This window comes from Biomphalaria glabrata, chromosome 14, assembly GCF_947242115.1.
Source record: "Biomphalaria glabrata chromosome 14, xgBioGlab47.1, whole genome shotgun sequence".
In the NCBI taxonomy this organism is placed as follows: Eukaryota; Metazoa; Mollusca; class Gastropoda; family Planorbidae; genus Biomphalaria; species Biomphalaria glabrata.
This window is the reverse complement of record NC_074724.1, coordinates 11,483,383-11,506,677: the sequence shown is the minus strand read 5'-3', so window position 1 is coordinate 11,506,677 and position 23,295 is coordinate 11,483,383. Positions and strand designations below refer to the sequence as shown.

The following is a 23,295-nucleotide window of genomic DNA, read 5'->3' as shown; positions in this document are numbered from 1 at the left end:
GACGAACTTTTTCAGATTTGGGATAATAAAAACATGAACATGTTCCATACATTGTTTTAGGCATCTCATATATATATATATATATTTATATTGAGAGCTTGTTTCCAGTACTGTCTAAATGAAACATGCGTTCCAGTTATCATTTACTTTTTTCGAATGGTTCGACCCAATGGTTTACTGAGGATGACCAGCTCACAAACCTTTTCAAGTGCGAAGTGTCATTTCTATTGGTTATAAAAGCATGCATGAATACCCTCTGACAAACTTGTGTTTAAAAAAAAAAAGACGCAGATATAATTTTATTTTAAGATGATTATATTTTGAAAATTTTAACGGTCAAACTAGAGTTTTTCCCAGTGTGGCCAATTAGTTCTTTTCCCAAAGATATACAGTGCTTTTCTGTGACGGTACGCGCCGGTACGGCATAACGGCACCTTTTTCAATGTGGGGAAAAATTATTACTTTTTTTGTATTTTCACGTTTATTATTAATTTACTAGTAGCTAAAAGTTGGGCAATCCATCACTGAGTACCAGCACCTATTCTTGTACAAAAACGCACTGAAGATTTATATATATATATATATATATACTCATGGAGTAATTCAACTGTCGAATTTCTAGGAAAATTGTTAGGGTCGTTTTTGAGTAGCGTGTCCACCTAGTTTCCACCCTTTTGTTATTTTGATGATCTTTGAAGGACATGGTCTGCATTCTCTGGTGATGCTCCACAAGGACATGTTTAGCTCGTCTCAACTTAAAGCTTTTGCAACATATGTTGTCTCAATTTGTTGTGTCCGGTTCTGAGTCGAAAAAATATGCGTTGATCATGTCGAGATAACTTATAATAGGCGTCCTTTTTCTTGCAATTGGGAAGTGAGATGGTCCTATTCTCATTTACTCTACATGCTTGTTAATTTTCAAGCAAGTCTTCTTAGTAAAGTCAGTAATACAAACTCATGGAGTAAAAAAAAAAAAACATTATGGCGTCGCCGTACTGCACTTTGTCAACCGTTGACATCTGATATTCACTGGCCTAGAAATATGGAGGTGAATATACTTACATGGTCCTAGGTCACTACACTGGCCCTGTCTATCTTCTCTCGGCATTAACCGGAAGTTGTTAGCCTTGCCTCGTTTCTCCCCCTGTTCCTGTAGTGGAATGCTTTGCCCTCTGTCGTTCAAGTGTAGTTCTCTTATGACATAGAAACAAGGGCTGTGTTCGACCCCCCACTCTCTTTGTCTCTATGATCTTGACGTAAAAGCACGCGGTCGGAGGCCTTTTTATGTTTTAGCTTCCGTTGCGTAAAAGTGAACTCGAACGCGTAAAAGTTGAAGGTTTCGGAGTTGGCACTAACTTGTTACCGTGGTGATAGCAGCGTCCACTTTGTGTGTTTTCCTTTTCATTGGGGACATTATTGTTAGATCTAGTATTCTCACTGTCGTACACGCATATTGGCTTGAGTTGAATAGAAAGAGTGGTAAGTGGATCCTAGGTAGACTAAAAGCTCAAATAAGCCGTTTCACCGGTGCTATGCTGATTTGAGGCAACTGTTTAACCAAGAATGTGAATGAAGTCTATGAGTGGTTGTGAAAGGGTGAAACAAGTCTTGATTCTGAAGGTTAGGACATTTTACTGTGATATGTGAGATAGTAACATAGAATTCTGACAATGAATGAAAGTCTAAGCAAAGAGAATGATGACAGTGATGTTAAACACTTGTCATGGCAGATACATTTAGCACAAATCATATATTGTTCTTTTTAAAACTATATGTTAAATACTATCTGGAATTCTAGTTCATTGCGTCTTATAATTATCCGATCCAAGGCTGCTGCTAGATCTCTTGCTTCTTTTGACAAAGTTTGTATCAACTCGCTCGGTCTGGTCAAAAGTTTGTACACGTTATTTCTCCCACACCCAATCTCGGGTCAAGCCGAAGTTTAACACAATTATTTCTAATACCCGACAAAACAGTAATGAATTTTAAAAAAAAAACTGTAACCAACTGGTTAATTAACTGTTGGTAATTTGTACTATTGGTAGTTTAAGTTAGCATTGTTTTAATATTTACCAGCGTTTGATTTTCGACATTTTGATGTTGACGCATTCTGACTGAAGGCCTTGACATTGAGGATTAGAAGCTTCTACCCCACTGTGAAATCTGATAGAGATATCCTTCTCCGTGTGGTCATCCTATACCTGGTAGAGTTATCTTACGCCTGGGAAACTTATCATATGCCCTAGTTGTCCTACGACTGATATAGTTAGCCTACGCCTGATATAGTATTTAAAAAACGTATCAAATGTTCGAGATAGTTGCCCTAAGACTGATATAGTTAGCCTACGCCTGGTATAGTTATCTTACACACGGAAAACTTATCATATGCCCCACATAGTTGTCCTACGCCTGATATAGTTATCTTACACCTGACAGTTATCCTATGCCTTTCCAACTTCTGATAGTTATCCTACGCCTGGTATAGCTGTCCTACGTCTGATATAGTTATCTTACGCTTGATATAGTTATCATACGCCTGTTATAGTTAATACCAAAACATGTGAAAATAAAATTTCCGACACCTAAGAATATCAATTTTTGTAAACGTGTTTTTCTAAAGAAAGATTAATAAAAACATGGTAGATATAGATCCTTGTCATATTAGTCGTTCTCTGCTGCTAAACAAAACGGACCAGTAAAGCACTGTGGTAAAGCGCTGTGAGATATTAATAACCTGACAGGATTGTTCCTTACGAAAGAGGCGGTGACGTTTTCTCTCTCTCTCTGTTATCGCTGCTATTGTGCGAGTCCGACGAGCAGTTGATCATTGCTGTCATTACTGGCGTATGTGTGTGACACCTGTCACGTCTGATATTCTAGAGAGGCCCACTTGTCGTGCTGTGAGTCAGTGAACGCTCACTGGTACATGCCTAACGGTTTAATTGGAAGGTGAGTAATTGATAGGTATTTGTGTTGAGCGGGTCTCAATGCAAAAATAGTAGGCGCTGATAAATCGCTGTCCGGTGTGGCTATCATTCTGCTTAACTAGCCTCTTCACTGGTTCCTGGTATTTTTAAGAGCTCTAACCTAAAAAGTCTCTTTATCTTTGCGTAATCATTCTTTGAACGTACTTTAAGCGTTCATTTAAATCTCCAGTGCAAAGCAATCCATTTTTGTTTAACATCTCAGAAGTGAGAAATACTTTAATATTAACTTCTGCGTGTTATAAGAGATATGAAAACACAAACTGCGTTCTGTATGAAGTCTATTCTATCATAGTTGGTCACTAACAAGTCATTCGTAGTCCAGTTCTATAACTTTGTCTCCCCTCAGAACCGTTTAGTTTTGTTTTAAAATCTCTCCTTTTTTTTTTGTCCAGTTAATTTGCAGATAATTTACAAATGACGCTATTGTTATGGTATAATCTAGTCAGGTTCCCTGGCGAGTTTGAGCAGCTGTCTAATGAAAATATAAAAAATTATTCTCAAGACGTTCATTATAAATATGTGTAACTCTCCAAGGACAAAATGTCGTTTAGTCTGTTTTCGGACAACCTTCTCTACCCTCAAAACTGTCACGTCATCGATCTATGTCCTTTTACACACTAAATATGTGGAGTGAAGGTGCGGTGGTTGGATTCAGAACTGGGGGTCTCGGGTTCGAATCCTGGGATTTTTTTTTATTTCGGAATCCTTAAGGCGCCTCTGAGGTTGGTCGTTGTTCTTGACCATATGACACTCCGTTAAGGTGGGCCATAGAAACAGTGCCCTATAAATCCCTTTAAATGTGTGATACCACCAGTAATGAACCTTGATTACAATTGTTTTACCAAACTGCCTAAAAGCACATTTTATACTAGCACTGAGAGACACATCTAAATCACTTTCTATTGAAGTTGGAGAGTTACGTGATATGTCTCAGAGGACTCGAGGAAACCACCGAGCTCTGCTGATGTGTGATTAGACAATCTTCTTGTTTAACACAAACGTATTAATTGGTGTGATTTCTCATCGCTACTTTAGTCGAAGTGACCTGAGTCATGGAAGTCATGTAGATCTAGAGGTTTTTTTTTTCCCCATCAATCTTTCTTGAGCTTTACAATGTTTATCTTAGAGATATTTTTTATAAAACTGAACATTAACATCCTAAGTTAAGCTTTCCCCCCCCCCTCGCCATTTGTTGGTTCGTATTCATTTGTTATCAGAGGCGGGCTGGCTATATGGGCATTCGGGCAAGTGCCCGGGGGCCGCATGGAGGTATCCATGAAACGTATTAAATTGTTTAAAGGATTTATAATATTCTCTTATAAAAGTGACGCTCGGATCTTTGACAGTGTACTACTAATTTTAATCGAACACATTTCCACTGATGTAATAGCCGTAGACAAGACACGTGGTGGATGAGAGGAAAAGCTTAGCTTACGAACCGAGAAGTTTCGTGTTCAATTCCTGGTGTAGACGTGAGATGTTTAATTTCGGGATCCACCCAGCTGTAATGGGAACCTGACATTAGTTGGGGGAAGAGGTTGGTCTTTTTGCTGGCCACATGACACCCTCGTAAACCATGGGCCACAAAAACAGATGACTTTTATAGAAACAGATGACCTTTACATCATCTCTCCATAGCTCGCAAGGCCCAAAAGAGGTACTTTATCAATTTTTACATCATGATGTTGAGCACAGGTAGAATTGGATGCCCATCATATGATATACACATTTTGGGCCGGATGGTATAGAAATGCCCTGGCCGATTTTGACACCCAGTTCACTTGTTTTGGTATGCACTCCTTATGTCAACAACAAAGTTCTTCACTTGTATATCTTGGCACATCTTTTTTTTTGCGTGTCTAGTTAATGTGTTTATTGAAGCACTCTGATCCCAAGTAATAATTATCTGACTTTATATGAAGCTTGTTTTCTGGTGATTGACATGTTACCGGCCAGTTGAGACCCGGGGGATGTTGAACCTTATAAATTATGGAGGGCATAATTTCCACCCCGAAGTTGGCCATTGACATCAAGGCGCCTCGCCGCTGAAGCTCTCATCTGCTTGAGATGTTATTGGTATATAGGTGGGCAGTCATGCTTCTGTTTGTGGCACTTGGGCTAGATAAAAACAGGTTAAGCGACAAGCCTCGCGCCCCTTTCTAGCCCCCGGGGTTGCAAGAGGTGAATTAATCAACATTGTTATTTCGAAAGGTAGAGGACAAGGGGAATAACTGCGTTGTTGTATTAGTGTTACTTTAATAATCTTATAATCAGAGAAAAATTATTATTAGAACAGTTCTCTGTTAATTACGTATCGAAATATTTTAGAATTCGGCTTTGCAACATTCAGTAAATATTTTATTTTAAATTCGAATTTCTTAATGCATGATTTTTATAAGCAGATATTTGCATTTGTTTCAAGTTTAATCCTTTAAAAACTTCTTTTCAGATAAAATGTTGGTACCACCAAAAGCGAATAATTATACATTATCAGATTATAGAGAAATCTATTTGAAAGTCATAAAAGTTTGAGATTGGTATTGAGAGAAAATGATGAATGAGATTGTTCTAGTATAAGTGTGTGTGTTTGTGTTCTTTGTACAGGAAACAAATGACTCACGGAGTACAGTCCACTTGGCTCTCAATACTTACTGACTAGTGTTATAAGCCAGACTTAGAAAAAATGTCAAGTTGTTTATTAAGTGAATGTAACAAAGGTCTCACGTTGCTGATTTCTAGTAGAGGATTTCAGTAATTACATTGTAGACTTGGACATTTCTATTTGTGACACCCTTCTGTATATACGATAATGTATGCTATAAAACGCAATATACATGGTACCTTACAATGTGACATTTTTTAACTATCGTATCCATGACCTAGAATCTGGCTACTTTATATAATATTATTTCATACATAATTATTTTTTCCCTGGTATAGTTTGACTTGATTCGTCCGCGGAGCAAGGCCACACTGGTGTATTGTGTTCAAGTCACTCATCGTGTCTCGTATCCTGTATAACTGGCCAGTGGCGTAGCTAGGGTGGGAGGAGATGTGGGGAAATTTGAAAATCCCCCCGGGCGCCCACTTGAGGGGGCCTCCAAAAGAGTTTTTTCGGATTAAATATTACGCTAAATACAGGGGCCCCCATAGAGGTCAACCCCTGGCCCCCAAATGAAGGGAAATTCTTAGCTACGCCCCTGTAACTGGCTCTAATTCTTGTGGTTGAAATAATGAGATGACGCTCATTAAAAGCTTTAGTGATAGAGAAGATGTGTATGTCATAGTTCGTATTATTACTTGCGTCTGAAACGTCACTTCAGTAACGCCGGAGAGACAGTGAGAGAGCAGTTTTAAAACATAGACTAAAGTGAGCTGATAGTGTGTGTATTAAGCACTAAGAAATCGGAAATGACATGTGTCAGTGTAGATACGATGTTTCTATGTAGACGTCGGAGTACTCATCAGCGGCTCTCACTATTTTATACTTGCTGATCACTCGAATCATTAGTGTGTGTGTGGGTTGCGAAACATCAGAGGAAACACAAATATTGTTTTTACTTATTTCGGATGTTCCTTCAGAGTTGAAGATAATTACTTCCTAGTCCAAACCTCCCGCAGGACGGCGGGGGATGGGAGCGGGCAGGGTTTGAACCCGGGACCATCGATAAGTCCGAACGACAGTCCAGCGTGCAAACCGCACGACCAGGCAGCCATCCTGGTAGTTTGGTCCTACTATATAAGAGTAGGTTATGTTTCGATCTCGGCCCACAAAGGAGATGATCAATATATAGCAGTGGCCCTTGGGTTCCAGGTTTTGAACCTTTTCCCCAAAAAGTAGTCTAGTGTAGATGAGTTTGTTTCTACAGTACACTAGACACCATTATATTTTGTTCACATTGTGCAACATTCGTCTGGTCTTGTCACACACAACGGGATATTTAAACATACTTTAAAGTCTCTAGAATTAAAATAACTTAAAAACATCTAAAGCTTGAAGTATTTTAAAGTATATTCATAAGTGATCTTTGGCCACTTTAAAGTTTGAAAGACTAGCAGAGCAATGAGAATGTTATATAGTCCATTGTTGTTGTTGTTTTCGCCTATATTTTCATATTAACGGTGTTATAGGCATGCACATTAAGATGTGATAGGTTGTGCCGATACGTTAGTAGTGCTATGGTTATATATAGGTTGTGCCGATACGTTAGTAGTGCTATGGTTATATATAGGTTGTGCCGATACGTTAGTGGTGCTATGGTTATAGAACGTCTATGGCGAAAACGATTGTTTTTAATTGAAAACATTTGTTTAAATAGGAAAAAAAATATTTCAGGTTTAACTCTTTCTCTCCTAACTGACGATACCAGCGTTGATTCCACCAGAATGTGGTAAATAATTACGGAAAGAAAGAGTTAAAGGTTTTTAGTGGTGATTTGTGTTCTTTCTTTCCCTAGGGATTAATGGAGGATTCTGTGCTTTGAGTTCAAGTGATATGGATATATTATCACATCATTGTGTCAGTGTAGTATTGGAACGTTTTCAGTAGTGTGTAGTGGTATAACCTCGTTACATCAAACTGGACAGGGTCGAGTCTATTCCTCTAATATACTGTGTGGGGTAGATCAACTTAACCATCGCTGGGCTCTAAACAGTCCTTGGTATTTGACCCTCTCACAGTGTGGAGTTGTGTAGACATAAAGTGTATCTAGATCTGGCCTGTACACTGAGCAAACACGATGTGATACTTGGCTTAGGTTATGAGTACATTTACAAAATCTAGTCCTAATACAACAAGTAAACGAGCAGTTACTACAGACTACAACAGAGGCATACACTGCTCCAAGTACACTGGAGGTTTTCTATTTGAATAGTTCGGACCATAGACAGGGTGCGTCTAAATAATGTATATACACACTTTGAACTGTCATAGACAATTGATTTGCTGCTCTACCTCACGCCGCTGGATTTCTTCTTATGAGGCACAGTTTAAGATGAGATGTACAAACGTAAACTACGTCACCTGGGCTCACTGTGGAATGAGATTCAGGTGGTGTGCGCAGAAATCTCAGTGAACACTTTGGTACGATGTACGGAATCAGTGTTGACTCGTACTCAGCAATGTATTGACGCTGAAGGCCACCAGTTTGAACATTACTCACATTAACCACATTTATTTTTCTAATTAGATAGACATTAAGCTTTCCATGTCCAGAAATTTAGCATTGTAGAACGGGAAATAAATTGTCTACGACAGTTCAAAGTGTGTATACTTTTTGACGCACCCTGTATATATACAGAACTAACATTTCAAGCCACAAATAACAGCTTAAGAGTCAGTATGAATTGGAGTTCGGTTTAAGTGGTTCCGAACAGGCGAATTAAATTTCAACATTAATGATTCCAATGAGGTCCCCCCTTTCAGAAAAAAAAAATAGTCCATGATGTACACGGAGAATTTGTTGAATTTAATGTAGCCAAGTATTGAAATATATTCGTAGGACTAGGTCGAGACTTAGAAGAATGGAACTTGGAATAACAAGCTGTAAATTTAATTGGTTCGATTAAAGATAGATAATTACGAAAAATGAAATTGGTGTTGTCAATTGTATGTATTTGCATTAAGGTGTTGGTTGAGATGTAATCATGTCTTTGTTTTATGACTATGTTTGTTTAGATTTAAGTGTTACCTTCGAGTCAGCGGGTTCAACAAGAGGTCACACGTACTCGCGCCTGGCCACTTGGGTGTTGCTGTTACAATGGTCAGGAGACGATTTCTGTGGGAACAAGTGGATTAGCGAGCCGGATGTGATTATCACTTACGTCATGGCGTGACGTCATAATGGGACCGTAGTTTCTGGAAGACATCTGTGTGTGTGTGCACGATAGGTTTGCTGTGAGCGCCCACTGAACCGACTTCTGACATTTGATTCATTTAACATTTGGCCTACAGCCGAAACCTTTTGTGAAGTGTCACCTCCCCTCTCCGGGGGCTCGCCATGTTTACGGAGCCTGGAGTGAGCCCCTCAATGTTCCACGTCCAGAACATCTACGGGACCCCGCAGATCTCTAGACGTCGGCAGGGTCAAGGCCTAAAACCACGGCGTATGACCTTAATTGACCTCAGGTAGACCACGAAGGAATGTTTTGAGCTTTGAGATTAACGCCTCTTGGAGCACGTGTTCTAGCTTAACCAATCACCAGCAGTAGGCCTATACATATATATATGTAGAAGTAGTAACCCTCCACCAAGTAGAATTCAGCCTTTTTAAAAATTAACTTGCACGCTTAATATCTTTAGTTTTTGCATTCACATTTTAGAATAAAGCACTCTAATGCATTGTTTCCCATTTGCTAAAGCATGAAGACTGCATCTATGTAGCATATGACCAGGCAGGGAATTGGCTTATCCTGCCCAACGTTCTGTCGACACTTACAAGTAAAATACAACATACTATATGTCACTAGTCTGCCATGGTATTATTACATTTAAGCACCGCCAAATGCTACTTTAAATAACTTCACAAAAATGCATAAAAACAATTGTAAGTGCGGAAGGACTTTCTTTCTGGAGTCAGATATAGACATCGCACTGACTTTAATAGCCAGATAAATATTTCTATAATAATTGTATGTTCAAATTTATTAAGCTTTAAGTTTTGTTTTGGTTATTTTAATATATTCAATAATTAGCATTATGTTGCGACTTTCAAATAAGATGTTTCTATAGACCTAATAGACTGGACCAACTTATAGATTTAGTCGAGCGCAAGATTTTTGCTAATAGAGTTTAGTATGCATCATTTGCCAGCAGTATAACATAGCCATAACCTATGAGTATCGCAATGATTAAGAACAACATTTTCTGTAGCATTATAGATCTAAGAGTTTCTTTATTGGCAGGTGACCAGTCTAACCAGTTTTGGTCATAAAATTGTTATTGAGTTTATTAGGGCGATCTGGTGAAAACAAATATCCATAAAAACTAACTCAACAATTTAAAGCGATGAGACGTCGGGCATAAATCAACAACAAAAATAGATCTAGGTGAGAACAAGGGACATTACACACTTAAATTCAAAGGACCGTAACTTTTTAAGATACGTTTATCATTTATGAACTCTTCTCTATTTACAATGTAATCCTTTGATCTAAGGACAGTAACTTGGACAAATTGACTTTTCGATATCAGTCAAATGTAACTCGCTATGTTAAACAGCTAGAGTATTGAGTTAACATTGTCCCCATCCAAGAAACAACCTGGCATTCAGTACTGCACGTAATGCATTGGGGTTTGTTTTTTGTAGGTTTCATTTTTTAGCACTCAGAACGTATTATTTTCTCATTTGTACACCAGCTATTTTAAGACTGAGCAGTGCAATGTTCAAAACACCTGCTTGGCCCATCTATTCAGTGTGGATCTTACTATTTGGCTTTTCTTTTTATCCTCTAGTCAGTTTGTAGGAAGCTTAAACTAAGTTTGTTCTAAATAAATGTAATGGTTTTGTTTATCTGAGTAGGACTGAACGTATAATCACTTGCATTTCTTTTTGAATAATTTGTTTTTATTTTGATGTATTTCTCCGATTTTGTTCCTTAAGTCTACAGATATAAAAAGCTGTCATTTCTCTACATCGTTTCGATGTTCTTTTTTTTTTTTTATCTGGAATAATAGTGTATGTAAACACGCAGATACCCCTTTCTACATATCTTTAACTATTTTCTTGCTCTACAGGTATAAACATTCTTGTTGTTTGAATAACAAATTGGCACATGACCAAGAAGGAATCTTTAACATTAGACTGTATTATCACACATGTTATGTAAATCTTAATTCTTCTACCAACCTGTCTTAACTCTTTACTGATCCACAATCACGAACGCAATAGAATATAAAGATTGGGTCTTGACTTATTCATTAACACCTTAAGGATTTATTATCCATATTTTCTAACAACTAATAAATTGATTATCTACATTTAGTAACACCTGTTGCATTCATGATCTACTTTTATTATATGGCCTCCTTCAGTCGCAAAGCGACAATGGATCATTTCATGGAAATGAGATGAATGCCTGGGCATTAGCTGTGGTCGGAACGATGTCGCCCACACATCAGTTCCCCCCTCTCCACGCAACTGATGTATCCAAAGGAACGGTAGTGCCGATACAGTTTGGGGTCAGCGGCGTCGCAGGTTCTACCAGAGTGTAGCACTGAGGGGGCTGCTATCTGCCTTAGGATCGGCAGCTCCTGATTTTTCCTCAGGGTTGACTCCCAAAGCCTTTCCCATGATTGGGTATAGCTGCAAGGCAGCAGAGGTTTGAATTCAGAGTTTTCCTTCTGTATATGTTTATTTATTACGATGCTTAGATCAACTCACTCTGTATGTCAGTACAAATTTTGAGCACGCTATTTTGTTCAGTCCCATCCTTGGATCAAGTTACACAATTTTTTACACAATTATTTATTGTACCTAACAAAACACGATTCAATAGAATGAATTAACAAATTAGTCAATTAATTACTGGCAATGGGAATACATGTAAATGTGGTGTTCTTCCTCCTATATAAGATTTTTTCTTTCTTCTTTTTTTATGAAAGCATTTTTATATATTTGCTTGTTTTTCATATTGATTTATTGTCCTGGTTTACTCGCCAACTATTGAAGTTTCTTGTGTCGAGTTTTCCTACACTTGTTTTATTCCTCATTTATCAACTCACTCTGTCTGTCTTGTAAATGGTTTGTACGCGTTATTTCTCCCACACCCAATCTCGGATAAATCGGAAATTTTGCTCAATTATTTCTTGTACCTGACAACACAAGAATCAATAAAAAGAATTAACCGATTAGTAAATTAACTATTGGTAATTAATTATCTTCTTTGTTATCTTGACCAAAGGAAAGAAATCGTACTTGACAGATATGGTGGTATAAGTGGCATTGGTCCCATTGAGGAATCTTGAGACCTGAGTGAACGATCATGTAAAACATTCACCAAGATCCCCCCCCCCCCCTTTTCTCTCCCGCTTTCACTACTGGTCCAGACAAGAGATAGGATCTTAGCGCATTGAGAAAGCTAAAAGCTAAACAAAAATCAATTGGTAAAAATATTTCTAATCGCACAGATTTATATTTCTAGGTCAATCATACATATAATTACATGACTTATCCAAACTAATTGATACAATTACACTTTATATATTAGCTTTTTTTAAAAACTATTTTTTTTTGTTTTTCTTGTCTTTATCTCTATCACTTCTGGAAGTTCCTTTCAAGCACACAATTATGTACCTGTACAATTCATATTGAAGAGTTTCTCGATGACTTTTGAATGGCTGCCGAGGATGGTTAGATGGATATAATTTGTTTACGGGTATCTAACGTATGAGTTGGAGATTACAACATGACGAGGTTTTACTTAGAAATTGAGGATATTTGACAGCTCCATTGTTTCTATGTAGGCCTATGTTTGTACATTTTAAATGTTACGTTGAAGATTATTCTAATGTTCAATTTAACATCGGCAGCGACTCTTAAGGGAGAAAAAGAATAGTCAGGCCTGGAATCGTTCACTGTCATTTAGAAGATTGATGCTGAACAAGGGGTAGTTTGTTTGGGCCAAAAACCTTAAGACAATTCTATTATTTCCCTTTAGTTTTCGTTCTTTTTCTGTTACCCTCCATTCTCTCTCTCTCTCTCTCTCTCTCTCACACACACACACACACACACACACACACACCTCTCTCCTGGATGCTGTACCACTCACTGGCAGTGGTATTTTCAAGCTTGTTCAATGTTTTCTTGAAACGATTTTCTTTCCCTGTCGTGTCTAAGTCCTACCTGTAGACCAGGTGGCACTGTGTTTAGCCAGTTCTTCCAAGTTGTTGGCAGTGGTATACAAAGCTTTTTTTTTTTACTTTGTTTGCAACTGTAGTCGCTCATTAGGTCACCTTTATTTTACTTAGTACAACTTTTTTTTGTTGTTGTCTCCGCCCACAACCACTTCTATCTAGTCTCCCATTTTCTCTCTCTCACACACACACACACATCTCTCTCACACATTCTCATCTCTCTCACACACACATCTCTCTCTCACACATTCTCATCTCTCTCTCACACACATCTCTCTCTCACACATTCTCATCTCTCTCTCACACACATCTCTCTCTCACACATTCTCATCTCTCTCTCACACATACACATCTCTCTCACACATTCTCATCTCTCTCACACACACATCTCTCACACATTCTCATCTCTCACACACACATCTCTCTCACACATTCTCATCTCTCTCTCACACATCTCTCTCTCACACATTCTCATCTCTCTCTCACACACATCTCTCTCTCACACATTCTCATCACTCTCTCACACACATCTCTCTCTCACACATACACATCTCTCTCTCACACATTCTCATCTCTCTCTCACACACATCTCTCTCACACATTATCATCTCTCTCACACATTCTCATCTCTCTCACACATACACATCTCTCTCACACATTCTCATCTCTCTCACACATACACATCTCTCTCTCTCACACATTCTCATCTCTCTCTCACACACATCTCTCTCTCACACATTCTCATCTCTCTCTCACACACATCTCTCTCTCACACATACACATCTCTCTCTCACACATTCTCATCTCTCTCTCACACACATCTCTCTCACACATTATCATCTCTCTCACACATTCTCATCTCTCTCACACATACACATCTCTCTCACACATTCTCATCTCTCTCACACATACACATCTCTCTCACACATTCTCATCTCTCTCTCACACACATCTCTCTCACACATTCTCATCTCTCTCTCACACATACACATCTCTCTCTCTCACATTCTCATCTCTCTCACACATACACATCTCTCACACATTCTCATCTCTCTCTCACACACACATCTCTCTCACACACACATCTCTCACACATATTCTCATCTCTCTCTCTCTCACGCACATCTCTCTCACACATTCTCATCTCTCTCTCACACACATCTCTCTCACACACACATCTCTCACACACATTCTCATCTCTCTCTCTCACGCACATCTCTCTCTCACACATTCTCATCTCTCTCACACACACACATTCTCATCTCTCTCTCACACACATTCTCATCTCTCTCTCACACACATCTCTCTCACACATTCTCATCTCTCTCTCACACACACATCTCTCTCACACACACATCTCTCACACACGTTCTCATCTCTCTCTCTCACGCACATCTCTCTCTCACACATTCTCATCTCTCTCTCACACACATCTCTCTCACACACACATCTCTCACACACATTCTCATCTCTCTCTCTCTCTCTCTCTCACGCACATCTCTCTCTCTCTCTCTCACATTCTCATCTCTCTCACACACACACATCTCTCTCACACACATTCTCATCTCTCTCTCACACACACACACATCTCCCTCTCACACGCACATCTCTCTCACACATTCTCATCTCTCTGTCACACATTCTCATCTCTCTCACACACACACATCTCTCTCACACACATTCTCATCTCTCTCTCACACACACACATCTCTCTCTCACACGCACATCTCTCTCACACATTCTCATCTCTCTCTCACACATTCTCATCTCTCTCACACATTCTCATCTCTCTCACACATTCTCATCTCTCTCTCACACATACATCTCTCTCATACATTCTCATCTCTCTCTCTCACACATTCTCATCTCTCTATCACACATTCTCATCTCTCTCTCTCTCTCACACATTCTCATATCTCTCTCACACACACATTCTCATCTCTCACACACACCTCTCTCACACACACCTCTCTCACACACATTCTCATCTCTCTCGCACACACATCTCTCTTACACACATTCTCATATCTCTCACACACATCTCTCTTACACACATTCTCATATCTCTCACACACTTACATCTCTCTCACACACATTCTCATCTCTCACACACACCTCTCTCACACACATTCTCATCTCTCTCTCACACACACACATACACTACGCCCATGTAACGACTGATAGTTTTAATTATTATTTTTTTAGAAACTACTAGATCTAAGTTAAAAACAAGCAAAATAAAAAAATACTTTAAAGAAAAAAACAAGCAAAGCTTATATTAAGTTATTAATTGTATCAATTAGTTTGGATCAGTCGTGCACTTAAATTTGTAATATACAATCTATTCTATACTAACAATAATAAATATGTGTGATTAGAAATATTTTTTTTTAACATTTGTTTTTGTTTAGCGTTCTCAATACGCTATGATCCAATCACTTGTCTGGACCAAAAAGGGACCGACCTGAATTCGAACTTGTCAGGCTTCTCAAGACAACGCGGTAACCACTTTGCTAGCGAAGTCTATGATCATGGAAGATCTATTGTTTCTATTTCATGTTTGCGTTCACTAAGCCGCAGAGACTAAGTCAGCTTATACCACCTCTTCAGTCAAGTACTATTTCTTTTCCTTGTTTGAGATACCAAAGACAAGAATTTATTATCAATAGTTAATTAACTAATTTTTAAAAATTGTTTCTTGTATTGTCAGGTAAAAGACATAATTGTGCAAAATTTCAGAGTGAGTTGATAAAATATTTGTAAAAACGGGAAACGATCTCATTTCATTCATCCAATGGCGTGAAACTGAAATACACAAGCGCGCTGGTAACAAACTCTACCTGGGGAGGGTGGCGAAGGCTACTGCCTGGTATGCGTGCTGTGAGAGTTAATGTACTGTACCAACAAGTAGTTGTACTCTTATTGGATGGGAGATTTGTGTTTTGTTTGAACATAACACTTGGGCTGTTTGTAGGCATGCGTGCACACTGGCACTATACAAAGATGTCTTGACAGTAATAGCATGACCCTGTCAATCTCAACTGCAAACAAGGGTCAGTTGTCCTGGTCAAGTATGGACTCTCTCTCCCTATCCTGTCTTGTCTGCCCCCCCCCTCCATTACCGCTCTCTAACCCTGCCTCCATTTTCCGTCCTCTGTTAATGGCATTCGGTCTCTCTAAGTAACACTAACATTAAAAACACATTGAGACTAGAAAATGTAATTCTTGTTGTAATCTTTGTTTCATTCTACAAATTTGATCAGTTATCATGAAACAACTCGATGTGTTTTTGATAGGATCCTAGCTTAAACTTCAATTATTCTTTTGTCCTATAGCGATCCCATTTTGTTCTGTATGCTTGTGTACAAACTGCATATGGAGATTTAAATACGGTTCATTGCTGCACCCTGCCTCACAGCTCTTTATCTGCTTTATGATATCGAGTGCCAAGAATCACCTGAGCCCTTTCGGTTGTAGCCCTACCGACGGTTCAGTAGGAGAAAGATTGTTTAATTTTTTTTTTCTGATGACCACGCCGCAGCCCTATGTAACTGTGGAATCTGATGGGCCATTGTTTTATCTGGCACTTTTTAAATGATAGTCTTCCTTGTATATTTGTTTTTATCTCCTAAACACTAGTGCATGTAGATCAATTCCAGGGAAATACAAATGTCTTTCCATAAAGCAGCACATTTTGAATTCACTAATGAAACTTTCTTCAACTAAGTTCTCCGCCCCTTCCCAAGTGAATGCATTCATACTTTGTTTTTTCCCTTCTTCACACTAGAAACATTCTGTCAGTATTATTGCTATGCCGATGACCCCGACCCCACGTGGTGTCCACTTAGACTAATGTGTTGTTCTTTTGTGTGTGTCTTCTAACAGAAACGTTCCTTTGAATGATGAAGAGGTCAGCCACAGAAAGGGAAGCTCTGGCACCATCAAGTCTGAGAGCGGCTTCTCTCACTCCCACCATCCCAAGCAGGTAGGTCACTGATTGGTCACTGTGTTGTTAGACAGCACTAGGCTGCAAGACTTCCTTTTCTTGAAAAAAAAAACCAAACATTATATATTATTTAGATCTTGGGGCTTGATGCAATGGCAAAGAGGTTATATTTCTTTTGGCATTTATCTTTCAAATTATCACCTCCTCAATAAGATTTGGGGGCACAGTGGCTGAGTGGTTCGCGCTTGGCTTCCAAACCTGGGGGTTCTGGGTTTGAATCTAGGTGAAGACGGATTTTGAATTTCGGGATTTTTAAGGCACCCATGAGTCCACCCAACTCTAATGGGTACCTGACTTTAGCCGGGGAAAGTCGGCTAGTTATTTTCATGGTCACATGACACCCTGCTCCCTTAACTGTTGGCCACAGAAACAGACGCAATAATATTTAAACAGACTTACAGATGAGATGTTTTGACAATGACTACCTACCGCAGCATGGATTATAGCATAGAATATAATTATGTAATTTCACAAAATTTTAAATTGTCTGATATTTCAAGCAATAAAATCTATTATTGTAAACACGTTTTCAAAATATCAGAATGAGAAGAATCATTTGTTTGCTTTAGTTTAATCTTTTCCAAAAACAATTTTGTTTAGACTGTACATAACTTTTATTTGTTCTGAAACATATATTGCAAGACATGAAACATTGTCTTCAGGACACATTTATTGAAAGAAAATCTCATGGCACTTGTAACATATAACATTTTATCATATGTCTTCTAAGCACTGCACAATGCACAGCAGTGAAACACTGTACATTACATCACAGGGCTGTGAAACATTGAACATTACATCACAGGGCTGTGAAACATTGAACATTACATCACAGGGCTGTGAAACATTGAACATTACATCACAGGGCTGTGAAACATTGAACATTACATCACAGGGCTGTGAAACATTGAACATTACATCACAGGGCAGTGAAACATTGAACATTACATCACAGGGCAGTGAAACACTGAACATTACATCACAGGGCTGTAAAACATTGAACATTACATCACAGGGATGTGAAACATTGAACATTACATCACAGGGCAGTGAAACATTTCACAATTCATCACAGGGCTGTGAAATATTGCACACTACATCACAAGGCTGTTAAACTTTGCACATTGCATCACAAGGCATTTAAAACATTAAACACTACATCCCAAGGCTGTGAAATATTGCATATGACATCATATGCAAGGTGAAATGGAAAAACAATGTATCACAGGGCTTTGAAACATTGCACAATGCATCATAAATGTCTAATATTAAAGATTAACGTCCTTTGTGTAGACCTATAAAGTGATGTATTAAATATTTTCTTGCTGGATCATTTTTTAAGGAACTTTTTAAATAAGGCTACACTTATTTTTTTTTTTCATTATGGAGAAAAAAAAATCAAACTACCTTTCCTGAAAATACTCTAGGCTGAGTAATGAAAGTAATTTATGCCAACACAGCTAAGTGGCTACATTACTGGCCTGGTCTGTGGTGGAAGTAGTTCTGGTCTGGAGTAGTTTCCTCACTCATGGTACATTGGAACATCTAGAAACTACTCTAATAGTACCGGTATAGTTCATAATGTGTTTAAACTTCCTTGTTGATCTTCTAAACAGAGGTGTGTCTTAAAGGAGGGTTTCTAGACTTGTAAAAAAATGCACCCACTTTTTATTTCTCCACACTTTCTGTTACCTTCTTGGCACATTAGATTTTATGTCATTTTTTTTTATTGGTTTTCTTTTGGCTCTGTCCTATATTTCTATAGGAAACTAACATTTGTGTGAAAATTTGAGATATTGATGCTTTAGATCTATTGTCCAAACCATATAAAATACATAGATATACATTTTTACTTGAGTGCTTAGAAATGTGTCCATTTCATATTGAATCACACCCACACATACAGTAGATTTTGTGACATTGTTTGTTGCGGGCTGGGGAGGGATATGTTTTCTAGAGGATTAAACATCTTTTTTTTGTTAAGGGACTTGGCTGTGTTTGCCAGATGTGATTTTTGGTATTTAATAACTGATGCAATGAGCAATCCTTTTTCAAATCAGTGATTCAATGTTCAAGGATTTTTTTTTTTGGCATATCATTATTACCTTAAATCAGTGATGCAGTGTTCAAGGATTATTTTTTTTGGCATATCATTATTACCTTTTTTTTTTAAATCAGTGATGCAGTGTTTAAGGACTATCATTTGTGGCATATTATTATTACTGATAGCCCTACTGCTACCTTTTCAGTTTGTATTTCAGTTCTTTTTTTTTTTAAACTTTTTAATTTATAACACTGACTTCTCTGGGTTTTTGTGTTTATTTTTACATTTCATTAATTTAAAATTAGCTATAACATTTGCTGAATTTTATCATGTACTGCAACCCTAATTTAGATTTTTATAAATGCCCAGTGTGAATTAAACTGGCTCAAATATCTGTAAATCTTTTATGTGATGAAAAACTGTCCAAAAACAACATTAAAAGATTATTATCTAAGACACTAAATATTCTGTGCATGTAAATAACAAATATTTAACAAATTATTATTAGTATTCTATTCTGTCTCTCACACCATCTCTTTTATGAGCCGGATTTAAGTATCTTGATGCCCCTACACTTTTTCAAAAGCTTAAATAAAGATCTACTTATATGGCTCTTATGAATAATAATGCTTACATCTAATAGCATGTCATACTTGCTAAGTATTTAAACTCAATGAGGGTGTCATGTGGCCAGCACAACGACCAACCGCCTTTACTTTTCCCCAACTAATTTCAGGTACCCATTAGAGCTGGGTGGACTCAGAAGCGCCCGAAGATCCCGAAATTAAAAATCGCAGTCTTCACCAGGATCTGAACCCCAGTCTCCGGTTCAGAAGCCAAACACTACCGCTCAGCTCGTCTGCCCTCCCTTAAATCTGGCCCTGTTTCCATTTCACTTCTTTCTCTCTTTCTCTTGGTTGTATTTAAATCAATTCTTTATGTCTCTATAAATTAATTTATTTTATATTTTTATTTTCTCGAGCTCAATTTTATTGTTTTTTTTTCTTCATATGTACAGCCCCAAGAAACCAAGGACACTGTGACCCCTCAGGGAGTTAAGGTCAGCACCATGAAGGTCAAGTATGTTGCCCCTGCAGGTCAGGGTGGGTCAGGGGGAGGACAGGGCAGCTCAGAACAGACCAGGTTCCCCAAGCTTGAGGAGTATGCCCACTTTCACTATGACCAAGTGGAAATCCCTTCCTTGAAGGTAAGTCTTAAGCTGTCTTGCTTTTTCTTTTATATCAACAAGAATTTTTGTTTAAGCTTTTAGTTTTCATTAAAAAAAAAAGAATTTTATTGCAATAGTAAGATGTAATATAGTAGAAATTTTTATACTATATAGCGCAGAAGACCAAAAACTAACTTTTATTGCTGGTGGACAATGACTTTGTCTACTCGAGATGCGTAAAAATATGCAGTTTGCAACTTGGTTTGAAACGCTGCACTCATCCTTAATCTTCAGAATCGAAGACATTGCTATTTTTATTCTTATTACTTAGATATGAACGAGTATTCATTCTCTGGCGCTGCCAGGGTCGAGTTTCGTTAAAGAGAAAAACAAAATTCATTTTAGTCCCTTTATCAGTTTCCACCTAGGAATTTTCTGGTGACGTGGCAGGTCTGCAGCAGTACCACCTTTTGATAGGCAATGAGAAAGTTCCTAGGAATTTTAAGGGCCTAGAAGGTATATTTTGTTGAATTCCTGGAAGAGTTTTTGCTATAACCTGGGAGAGGTTTATCATCACATGTATTTATATGGAGGAACAACTTGATTATTATTATTATTATAGTATATAATTTTTTGAAAATGCAACGGCGCCTGGTGATTATATATGCCCAACCTGTGATCGCAGCTGTGTATCAAGGATTGGCCTCTTTAGTCACACAAGAAGTTGCAAAGGGAAAAGATCGTCTCTCGAGACGTAAAATGCCACAGACACAGAGTCTATAACTATACAATGTTATTAGTACTAATGCAGCAGTCACAAATTTTACAACAATCTGTTAAGTTTAAACATCATTTGTCAACTGTTGTAAAAAAAAAATAAAAAAAGATAAAACTTATTCTATTTATAAAAAAAAAAAATTTCTGATAAATAAATTTTGAAATTATTTGGGTTGCAACTTTTTCTGTTCTGAAAACAAGGCATTCTAAGAATTGTCTCATGGTCAAGTCAGTTTCTAAAGGAAGACATTATATATTTACTTTAAAAGACATTATTTAGTTTCTACTGCAATGGAATAAACAACTGATCATTACAAGATCATGGTTGAAGTCTATGTACATGATGATACTTCATAGTTCTAAAATGTGAAAAGAGCATTGTGAGTTTTAGAAAGTTATTGCAAGACAACAATTTTGTTTGGTGAGTCAAACTCTTCCCATTCAGTTACTGTCAAACTTGTTTGTCCCTCAGCTTGCTATGTGCAGTGATGATGCTAATAACTATAAGCACAATACAGAGCTGTCTGAAGACTCCAGGATGTTCCTGGTCAGTGTGTCTGTGGGCTCCACCAGGACCTGGATCATCAGGAGGTCCCTGGATAACTTTGACATGCTTGACAAGCAGCTGCACAGGTGAGGCGACTTCAATCTCTCTTTTTATAGTATTTATGGAAATGCATAGTTTATCAGAAGCATGGTATACAGATTCAGGGTTCAACATTACTTTTTTAAAAAAGTTAAATTAGTATTACATTATAAAATCTGTAAAAGATCTTTTCAAAATGGTAATGCAAGGGCTAATTGTCACTCTCTTGGGTCCCTTTTATAAGACAATATTCTAAAAATCTTTTAATGGATGAAAGGCCTAACTACCTTTCTAAACTGCCCATTTTAGATCAGGCCACATTTGCCCATTTGTATTTTTGTAGTCCGTGAAATACTTAAGCCTTGATTCCCAGTTATTTCATTTAGTTATCCTTTTAAATCAGTTTTAAATGTATAGATTTTTTTTCTTTTTTTTTTCTTTACAGTATTCAATATATTTATGCAAATCAAAAATACCTGAAAAATTAACAACTATTGTTTCTTACTCTTTAGGGGCCAAATATACTGGAACTTTTGGTCTTATACAGAAATAATATGGAGGAATTAGATAAGATGAACAATGAATTAGTCAGTACATTTTGATCATCATATTGAATTTTCTTTTCCCTCTATTTACAGGTGTATATTTGACCGCAGGTTCTCACACTTGGAGGACTTAAAGGCTGCCCAGTTGGAGACAAAGTCAAGACAGGTGAGTACCCACACATTAGTTCTAGAGATCTTTCACAACTATCGACTGTACACCATTCACTGGTTTGAAAAAGTTTGCATTGATATGTAGTGGTGACTTGTGTGTCCACTCATTCTTACCTGTTGTTCCAATGACTCTAGTAAAGTATTTGTATGAATTACTTCCCTTGTCTGAAATGGGATTGCTATTTCTTCTTTTCCCTGTTGACACTTAATTCATTTCTATAACATGTTGTGACAACATTTTGGTGGTGAGACGTGTTGTCATGCCGGGGATTTTACTTGAATTCAATTGTTAACAAAACTGACGATCTAGACTCACAAATTAATGATTCTTTGATAAAACAAAACTCTGGAACTTTATTTAAATATAACGTAAGTACAGTTTATGTACAAATTACAAATCAATGAGCATGGAACATATTACAAAGGCTTTTCAAACAGAGCTCTTAGAAACGTGACTGACTACCAGGACATTATTTATTCGACTGACTTTACCTTCTTACTACCGCCAATTCTCTGGCGCTAACTCTTTTCAAAAATGTCTTTGTTTAAATTCAAATCAACCAATAGATTTCAAACATACTAATTAAGTCCCTTGGGTAAATCCTGACTTGAATGACAAGTGTCTAAATTTGAGGATTAAATCCCGAGACTCATGTCGAGGGCTTATATTACTTTCAAAAGTGAAATGTACAAACAATTCTATAATGTAATCTGTGACACATGTGTACATGTTTACTTGAAATAGTACAGAATTTACTGTTTGCCAGCTTTCCATACTTCCTGTCACATTGTCTAGTTGTTCACATGCTTCTAGTCTCTTGTTGATTTTACTAGTTCATAGCATTATTTAACAAGATAATTAAAACACTTCTAAACTAATGCAAATGTCTGGGTGTGGACACATCTATTGAATAGAGGTCAATAGCACTCTTGACTTAAATGATGACATTTCACTAATAACTGAGTTTCGCATTAAACATTGTGAAAAGGGGGGGGGTGAGGCTAATGTTAAATTTGTTGATTCGATTGAAATTTTTAATATAAGTTAGAAGGCATTTGTTTTACTCTACTTTTTTTTTTTGGAGGGGTGGGGGGCAATTGTTTTGAAAGCTTTGAAATGAACTAAGTGACTCAAATTTGGACTATGACAACAGGATC

The 23,295-nt window shown here is 37.6% G+C and overlaps 1 protein-coding gene across 11 annotated transcripts in view; it reads left to right on the top strand.

Annotated features, from left to right (window-relative positions):
* LOC106058318 (serine-rich adhesin for platelets-like) overlaps positions 1 to 23,295 on the top strand; it is a 100,055-nt gene that overhangs the window by 34,755 nt on the left and 42,005 nt on the right. For 3 of the 11 annotated variants that reach the window (XM_056011487.1, XM_056011488.1, XM_056011485.1), the window contains 4 exons: positions 16,726 to 16,825; positions 19,909 to 20,097; positions 21,308 to 21,468; positions 22,060 to 22,132. In XM_056011487.1, coding sequence (XP_055867462.1) covers positions 16,726 to 16,825; positions 19,909 to 20,097; positions 21,308 to 21,468; positions 22,060 to 22,132 — 523 coding nt within the window. Of the gene's footprint in view, positions 1 to 7,374; positions 8,533 to 8,664; positions 9,115 to 16,725; positions 16,826 to 19,908; positions 20,098 to 21,307; positions 21,469 to 22,059; positions 22,133 to 23,295 lie in introns of those variants that run through there. The other 8 variants (XM_056011482.1, XM_056011481.1, XM_056011484.1 and 5 more) reach the window with 7 other exon arrangements.